Genomic DNA, 9,155 nt, shown 5'->3' with positions numbered 1-9,155 from the left:
CCTCTTTTGGAGCGCAAATGCCTGAGGTAGGTGGCCGGTGATTGTGGCTACATAAATCAAGGGTTTGCATTCTCAACATCCGAAGTTGGCACACGAGAAAAGGATAAACTGAAAGATATTCAACCGGTGTAACTACTTACAAGGATGAGGTAGTTTCATTTAAATTTCGATGCTTCCCTGGAAGCGTTTCTACGTTTTTCATTTTTCTGCCAACATGCAGATCTTATCGAAGAGATCTTATTTGCAGGAATTTTGGCCCCCTAAAATAGCTGCTAGTAATACTACTTCTGATTGCTATTTTAATCCTATTAGTAAGTATATATCGACTCCCAACAAAGCCATGTATACAGAAGTATGTCTTTAATCAGATCATACAGGGCAATCAGTCATCTAAAAAGGCTATGATGATACTGCATAGTAATATTCAAATCCAATATTAAATGCTTTCAAGGCTTCCAACGTTGAAATATCTCTTGAGACAATCCCATTAACATCACCAATAGCTTTTAGGGAGGTGATATTTTCCTTCATAAAATATTGATTGAGCAAATAAAAGTTTTCTAGCACAGTAATGATAAAACATATAGATCCAGCACCTTGAATCGATAGTCTCTCCTCCAGATGAGTTAAAGAATGCTCGTGTGAGAAATTAATTGTGCCACAAGTTTCTCCATGCACGCTTTGTTATAGCGGTTACACAATCTCAACTGTTTTTTGAACACTGATACCTTTCGTATAGAGAGATTTGTCGTTTGTATGTTCCTCCCCCGAACGAGTATCTCTGCCGACGGTCCCCTCTACATGAGTTGACACGCTTCTCTCCGGAGTGTGATCATCGAGTTTGTATCCCCCGTCTGCTTGTCGGAAATATCCCCTTGTCAACGAAATATCGTTTTCGCCGGTGATTGAACTGTTCTTCGATCTGTCGGTCCCTCTTACCAAGCTTGTAAAGCCTGACCTCAAGGAGTCGAGGAATTTGACATTATGAAACAATGGTCGGTAAGTTGGTAGGCAGCAACATACAACCCCCATCAACAATTGAATTGCCATCCAGGGCGCAGTATTTTTAGGGTTATCTTCAACAAGTTAGCTTTGTACCTTAGATCGGTTTACACAACTTACAATGTGGATGATAGGTTATTGCAATCCGAACGAACCCGATTATGCCAACCCTTCAAATCATCAGCTTGACCTTTCGTGAATGGCCTCTGGAGTTTTACTTACGCGCCAGCAAGAAGAAAAGTTATGCCAATTACGATCTTGTCCCTGAGACGCATTTTCAACTTTCGGAGCATGGATATTGGAAGAGCCATCATAACGAAGTCCAGCAAAGAGTTGGGCACCTCAACAGCCACAGTAAATGTGCTAAGATTAAAGCAAGTGCCGGGTAGCATAGGATTCCATGCCCTGCGGACAGGAGTGCACTGAAATATCAGTGAGAGGACACTTGCAAGCATCCAGAGCAAGTTCAATACTCCTACGATCTTGACACCGAGGGAGAAATGTCGATTTACTCCGAACACTCGCATGTAGAGGAATAAGATGCTGAACTTTGCGGCGGCAAAAGATATCGGGCAAGCAATCATAGCAGCGATGAGGTACTAAACGTGTTAGTGTATTGATACCACGTAAAGCGATGATTTTACCTTGAGATAGCTAGTGAGGGTATCAGGATGAATTTGGTACAAGGTCTTCTCGCCTAACATGTGTATATCTGCGAGTGTAGATTAGCAACAGTCATCTTGAGCAGTGTTCATAAGGCATACTGTGTAGTACTAGCGATTGAAAGACTAGAAACCCCACAAGAGCCACAAGAGAGAACCAATCTTCTGCCTGATACTTCTGATGGGTTTTTGCCCTTGCAAGAAACCTCATAACAACAGCAAGTGTCCCAATGGGAATAGATACACAGGCAATAATGATCACATTGGTGTTATACGACAGCGTCATTGTGGAAGTTGAATAATTCGATTGAAACGTATCGTAAATTGGCGCGAGCAGAGAGCTATGAATATTTGTCGATGTAATTGTAAGCCTTACTTGCGAACCTGGTGTGAGGGTCCCGGGGGAAAACGTGGGAATGTTGACAACTAGTTAGTCTGGAGGAGATGTAAGCAAATATGGAAGGGTGAGATTGGAAGCCATCGCTTGAGATCCTTTCCCAGGCATTTCTGCAAGCGGTGTGCGAAAGGACGTGTGCGAAAGCACTTGTGCTGCAGGATCATATCAAACTCGGTTCCTACCGCTATCTGCGAGTTATTTACTCGACCCCAGCTTAGAGTTACGAGAGGTGTGGTTGCATGGGGAGCAACTCTCATGCGCTTGCCCAACACCCCCTTTCGCAGGCCAGGTTGATCTTATGTACTGCATCCTCCTACTGGCTCTATTAAACGACTTGAATTGCAGCAAGTGGGACTGTCATTATAAGCCAGTCACCAGCATCAAGTAAGTGTTATGCTGCAGCCTGCACGTCAGGCATAAGGCTGACCACCCCCATATATTTATTTTGCGATGACAACCTTCACCGAGCAAAGACTGCAACCACACTTTGACATCCACCCCACAATAGGAAGTTGATATTCATCTCGTCTCATCATCCTTTTATTTCCACGATGACAAAATCGAAATCTTGAATACCAACATTCGTGAGCGGGAAACGACTCGCACTATCTGATCACACAAGATAGGGTGAATGCCAGCAGAAAAAACACGCAACAGACGCGTGAGTTGTTATTACCTGTAATTACAGTCTTGCGGTTGGTGAGATCCAGCTCTCATGGGGATTAGCTATATACTCTTCTGGCTGTATGGAGTGCTTATAGCTACAGTTCAAAAGCCAAGGGAACTACGGCACTATCTTCACTTTGTCCTATTATCTTTTTGAACTATCATAGGGATTTATAGGGGGTTCCCGTATTTTGCAGCCAGGTCAACACACCGTGCCTTGTCTGTCAGAATCCAAGTTCCTTGTCAAGACTCGTGAAATCCGTTGTTACTCCTTACCAGGTCTAGTTTGTCATTTGAAAGATAGTTTGGTAACTGTACCTCTTTGAGTATGATTGGTGGCTATGCTTCTGCGACTTCCCTCATGAAATGCTCTTGGTATTCTTGATGCGCGCAGACTGGTTTGTTACCCCATGTGAAGTTACAATGCAGAACACGGCTAAAATCCTCTTGACCAGCTTGCCGCAATGTATGTATGTCGATCTTCAAGCTCAAAGTAGAAACACCAGGTGAACATACCATGCAAAACAGCTCTTTATCAAACTCCAGCCGTAGGATCCAGGCTTCTCATGTAGTACATAGCAGAGATAGGATGCCGATCTTGACGCCTGCTGCACTGCTCTACCACATCAAAGTGTTGGATGATTTGTTGCTCCCTATTTACGCCTCACAAAAGCGTTTTAATAATTGCGATTGTGCGATTCTCTCATTTTCGGGATCTAGAGGCCCGCATTGTTCTCATTGGAAGGATAAAGTGTTAAGTGTTTCACTTGCGGCATTTACCGTGAAAGCCAAGCGGTTCGCTTTCAAAAATATGCTGTGTAACAGGTGAATTGAAGGGTAAATATGTTGTGTAACAGACGAATTGGTTGGTAAAACTGGAACTTATCCGGGAACATGTCTGGATTCATCGTAATGTAAGCCAATAGCAGCCAACTTTTCTGTTGGTACCTTTCGGCAACTGCCCAGTCTCCAGAATCCTTCCACGACGCCTCTCTCACACAATTTCACATCGCTCATAGGAGTTTGACACTATCATTCAGCAACTTCATACAATCATGTCGTCAGATAGAGCCGTTGACAAGATCCCGGCGATCAAGCCCCGACCGGTGGAGATGCAAGTATTATGTCTTGGGTTGTCTCGAACAGCAACCATGAGTATGTCCTTCCAACGCAACGAGCAGACAAGATCTTGTCTTACAGCTTTTGAATAGCGATGTATACGGCCGTGAACAAATTAGGTTACCGAAGTTATCATTTCACCGAATCTGTTCAGCCACAGAATATAAAACTTGGGCACGTCAAGTGCTGGGCTGAAGCTCTACGATACAAGGTCCTTGGTAAAGGCGAACCCTACGGACCGGCAGACTTCGATAAGATTCTTCAAGAGTACAGTGTTCGTTAACACTTCTTCTTTTCCGTTCGATTCCAACTCACGAACCTCAATACGAGAATTCTGAATCTAACATCTATTCATAGGCAGTGACCGACATGCCATGTGCAAACTTCGCAAAAGAGCTTGTCGAGGCTTTCCCAAATGCAAAGGTCATACTCACCCAACGCGATCCCGAGTCATGGGTGAAGTCCGTTGAGACATCATTCTACACAATTCTCAGCTGGAGGCTGTGGCCATTTATGAAGTGGCTTTCCCCGGTAAGTCACCCATGAAATTATACCGTGAATCGTGAGTATTGACAAGTAAAAGGAAGGATGGCCATATGTTGAAGAGACCTTGCAGCTTGGCCTAGCAGACTGGACGGCTCCCAACGATTGGAGAGACCGCAAGGCTTTAGCTAAGTATATGCCCACTCATGTGGCCCATGTCCGATCCTTAGTTAAACCAGAAAATCTTCTTGAGTTCCACCCCAGGGATGGCTGGGAGCCACTTTGTAGATTTCTGGGAAAGGAACCACCTGCAGGCAATGAGCCTTTTCCATACGTTAATAAAGGCGACAATGCCGCCAATATCTTTAGGGTAGCTGTTGCTTTCTCTCTCGTTAAAATCCTGGGTCCTTACCTTCTCGTCACGGTGGTGGCAGTTGTCGCATGGAGATGGGCAGTTAGAGTTTGAGTTGGATTTTGACGCTTGGAGAGTTGGGAAAATCCGATGAGGTATGAGGTGGCTTGTGGGTGGTAGTAGTGTTCCATCTCAAAGGAACACATGCACGTACTCGCTGCACTTCAAGAAAGTGTACAGCGTCATACCTAGGATGTTGTATTAATTATATTTTCTTTTTGGCGTTGAAGACTACCTCCTGTTGAGAACCATGTTGATATGTTTTGCCTTCCATTCATTCATGATCAATTTGGCAAATTTACCAAAGTGCTAAGTCTACAAAGCAATTTGTCGTCTTGGTGTTCTTTCCCAGCACAGTAGCGCACACAACAGTGAAGCCGCTGAGAACCCAGCCATGACATGCATTTGGGTATCAAATCCTTCCGAGTAAGCACGACGAATCAAGGCCTTTGTCTCAGGCGGGAACTGCTCGATTGTTTGTGTCGAGAGTATAAGTGCGTGCAACTGCTCGGGTGAGATAATTGTGGAAAGTGACGAAGAAACGTGTCGATTGAGAATGTTCGTACATATTGCAATACCAATCGAGGCACCGAGAGAACGGAGTTGTCCAATGGCACCCATACCGACCGCTTCCGTCGCCTGTCAGCTTGTACTTTCATCTAGAGAATGAAGTAGGGTTTGGAAAGACCTTTGCAACAAAAGTAAGTAGAACGTACCAACATCTTGCTTGCCGGCAGCCAGCGGAATTGTCATGATGACTGTAGCGATAGTTCCACCGAATCCTATTCCTGCTATAGCTTGATAACCATAGGTAGCAGGGTTTATAGCATAGTCGTGACCCAAGTACCCCATTAGCACAAGGCCAATCATCTGCAAAGGTGCAGCTCCGAGTAGCACATAAAATGGTGGTACGCGACATCTTTGAATCAAAATGCCAGTTGTCAGACTACCCATTGATGCGACGAGCGACAGGGTCAGAAGCCGATATCCTGCTTCTAAAGCCGAATTGCCATTGACAATTTGAAAACGCTGAGGTAAATTTACTATAGTTACTGTAAAAGTTCCGCCACTAAAGAATGCATTCCTATCAGACAAAAACGATTGAATATTAGTGTCTATACTTGCGGTAAAGGGCCGGTGATGCGTGAACTCAACTTACAAAAACAGGCCCGCTACATATCTATTTGTTGCCAATCGCCAAGGCATTACTGGTTCTTGGGGCGTCTTTCGCTTTGACTGATACCATTCCCAAAAACCAAAGAAGAACCAGAAAACAATTCCCACAACAAGAAGTACCAAGGTTACCGGACTCGTCCACGGATATCTGGTGCCGCCTTCTTGTAAGGCTGTAACGACGAGGATTGATGCGCCCAATAGAAAGAAAAAGCCAAGAACGTCTACCCTCCGAAAATTATTTCTTGTTAGCACGCTCTGCTTTCGATCCGGGAGTGGCGTCCTCTGGTGTGGAAAGCGAGAAGGCATTCCAATAAGTGTAGCAATCAAGGCGATGGTGCCGGCTGGTCCACTTTATATATTTGGTTAATATCATTCTACAAATCATTGTAACAAAAGGTCTTACTTCAACCAAAATATCCACCTCCAAGCATCTTTATTCTTTGGATTATGGTTGACAGCACCACCGATGAGTGGACCCATCAAATTCGCGAGGGCGGTGGTAGAAGATAATAATGCAGAATACAAAGGGTATTTGCTTACGGGAACCATCTCGGGAAGAACGACGAATGCCATCCCGAACAGTCCACCACCTACCATTCCCTGGAACCCGCGGAGTACGATTCTGTTGTAAAGATTAGCCAAGCCAGAAAAGGCTTCAATTTCAACCAGCTTACAAGGTCGTCATATTCTGGCTGAACCCACAGCCAATTGATATGATACTAAAAAAGCAAAGAACAACGATGATAGTTGATCTCCGTCCAAAAATGTCGCTAAGTTTTGTAATGATCATCAAGAATCCTGGCAGATTACTATTAGAAGATGATCCAGATTCTAGAGAAAGAAACTCTTACCAGTGTCAGTGATTAAGTAGGCCGAAACTACCCAGCTCGCGATATCAAAGCCTTTTAAGGAATTGGTTATCGAGACTAACGATGTGCCGACAATCGTCATCTCAAGAAATGACAAGCAGACAAACAAAAGCACGCTGCTCAATGTTATCAGCAAGAAAATGGGCTAGAGGGTGCTTGACGAACCCTATGTTCAGAACTTGGAGCCTCCAACCATCAAGAAAGGAATCGTAAGTTTCCTCATCAGTGTCTTCTATTTCTACAGAAACTTGGTTCTCGGGACTCTTTGTATCTCCAGATCCCTTTTCTGATGCTTCCCTGGGCTGAGGTTCATTGTGTATTGCATCGTCGTTTGTATTGTGTAACTGAGCATTCTTTTCGATGCTGTCCGTTGCAGACATGATTCCACGGCGTGATGATGATTGTAAGTCGATTTGATTGGTGGTTCGCTCTATAAATTCCAACTTGAGTATCTACTTTATGGCGGAAAATGATACATGCATCTTGGGGTCAGCCGAAAGTTTATAGGATTGTTGATTACTTCCCAGGCAGGGGCCCGAGGCATGTTGGAAGATGACGGACCAACCCAACTTAACCGGCAGGTTGCAGTGTTCATCAGTATCCTTGCACCGGCTGGATACCAACCTGTGAGCCTTCTACTACAGCGTTCGCATTCGCGTAAACACCCCTGAATGAAATAATTCAGTGCGACTCGACAACGTGACTGCCTCGCTGAGGACCATCAGTGCGTCGATCCAGGTACAATAATGTTTGGCAACAACTTCGAACACCCTTACCCAATAGCTACGTTTCCACTTTTCAATAAGCAGAATACTATATGTTTACTTAAAAAAAAGGTAATTATAGCGTGTTGTGTTTGGACGGAGTTGTAGAGTACCGTTATCCTGCCGTAGGGAGGTATCACGTCAGACTTGCAATGCACTCACTAGTGGACCATGTAAATGACACTTAATTAGCACTTAACATTAAGATACCTGAGAATTTACCACAACTCGTTATTAAACTTAATAACACTTTAATAAGTTTAGATATTTCAATTCTCTATCATTAGGGGATTATAGCTTCTCTCTCTATATATATAGAACATTCACTTATCTCACTTAGCAATTAAGGAATTAGTTAATTTCTTGTTGTGTTGACTGATACTGTGCGAAATTAGATAATTCCGTAATAGATAAGTAAATACTTGCAGAACTGGAAACTAAAATCTCAAAAATTCAAAAGTTTTCAGAAATCTATATCGAAGATGCGTACGATAACCTTAATTAACCCTAAGTGGTCACCCCCTTCGAATTTCACACGATCGGCGTCGTTCTCGCTACTATAGAGGGAAAGGAGGTGATGGTCTTTATATACAAGGCCATGTTACCGGTTTTTCGCACTCAACGACAATTCTGGATTACCGCAGAATAATAGATCCAACTAATAAACACTTATATACCTGTGTCCTAGTACGGATATCCGTAATATCAATAAGCAAAAACCTACTACGACTATAGTAAGCTGTTTGGAGAGTATGCGGGGGCAGAAAAAGAAAATATCCTACTAGCAGTCTTAAAAACCTTGAATCGGAATACAATTAGGAAACGATAAATAATCAGTGCAAGGATCGAGTTAGATAGTATGATTCCTCGGCCTACAGCCATTAGCATAGACGCAATATAGCAAAATCAAACGGTCAGCGAAACAGTAACACGGCTTTAGTAACCCCTTTAGTAGCGATTCATCTTCCGAAGTTACGACACCCACGACAGAATCTTCGTCGTTCTTTCTTTGTGACGCAGTATAGACGTACAGATTTGGGTTGTAGAATCAGTGACTGGCAACTGGGTAGAGTTTCGCAGAATTCAGTGAGAATAGGTTGTAAATACGACTGCTCACCGGATTTGGTCGCCTAGGCTGACAGATTTGGGCGCTCTATGTGGCCCCGAAAGTCAGTTTAGAGAACACGAGGTAGAGAGGGAATAGTAAACCCGGATACTCACAGTACTAAACTAATGGATAGATAAGGGACAGAGGGATGGTCGGTAGAGCGAGGGAAGGAGAGGAGGAGAGATGGGTAGAGAGGAAAGGACAAAAACCAGAATCCTTACTATAGTACGGATGGGGAGCTGCTCTAATTGTACAGTCTGTGTATTGAAAGAGTACACACTTAACTGAGCCTGAAGGGGAGTTATAGCGGATGGGCTTTGTGCGCAGATTCCGTTAAGCAATCTGAACTTTTACTTTCGTTCTAGCGCTATTCGAAGCAAAAAAAGAAATCGCAAGAAACTGTATACTACTGCCATAAAACATGTCTTTGATGATAATTGCAAACCCAACATTACAGTCATCTTAAACACTTTCCCAAAACTCAAAAATCTTCTCTT

General features: G+C 43.6%; 3 protein-coding genes across 3 annotated transcripts; 1 reads left to right on the top strand and 2 right to left on the bottom strand.

The window, feature by feature from the left end:
* Positions 1–281: 281 nt before the first annotated feature.
* On the bottom strand, positions 282–1,950 carry GLAREA_02162 (uncharacterized protein; the record flags this gene model as incomplete). Its single annotated transcript, XM_008089378.1, has 5 exons — positions 282–294; positions 698–874; positions 1,225–1,601; positions 1,647–1,714; positions 1,767–1,950. The coding sequence occupies 5 exons, from the start codon at positions 1,948–1,950 to the stop codon at positions 282–284; spliced, it is 819 nt and encodes a 272-aa protein (XP_008087569.1).
* Positions 1,951–3,782: 1,832 nt separating this feature from the next.
* GLAREA_02161 (P-loop containing nucleoside triphosphate hydrolase) lies at positions 3,783–4,795 on the top strand (the record flags this gene model as incomplete). Its single annotated transcript, XM_008089377.1, has 4 exons — positions 3,783–3,882; positions 3,939–4,120; positions 4,204–4,377; positions 4,430–4,795. The coding sequence occupies 4 exons, from the start codon at positions 3,783–3,785 to the stop codon at positions 4,793–4,795; spliced, it is 822 nt and encodes a 273-aa protein (XP_008087568.1).
* A 261-nt stretch (positions 4,796–5,056) lies between these two features.
* Positions 5,057–7,166, bottom strand: GLAREA_02160 (MFS general substrate transporter; the record flags this gene model as incomplete). Its single annotated transcript, XM_008089376.1, has 7 exons — positions 5,057–5,370; positions 5,458–5,825; positions 5,901–6,266; positions 6,321–6,539; positions 6,592–6,715; positions 6,769–6,902; positions 6,952–7,166. The coding sequence occupies 7 exons, from the start codon at positions 7,164–7,166 to the stop codon at positions 5,057–5,059; spliced, it is 1,740 nt and encodes a 579-aa protein (XP_008087567.1).
* Between the last annotated feature and the right edge of the window lie 1,989 nt (positions 7,167–9,155).

The sequence above is a fragment of the Glarea lozoyensis genome (assembly GCF_000409485.1).
Source record: "Glarea lozoyensis ATCC 20868 chromosome Unknown GLAREA7, whole genome shotgun sequence".
In the NCBI taxonomy this organism is placed as follows: domain Eukaryota; kingdom Fungi; phylum Ascomycota; class Leotiomycetes; order Helotiales; family Helotiaceae; genus Glarea; species Glarea lozoyensis.
This window is presented reverse-complemented; position numbering and strand designations above follow the sequence as displayed.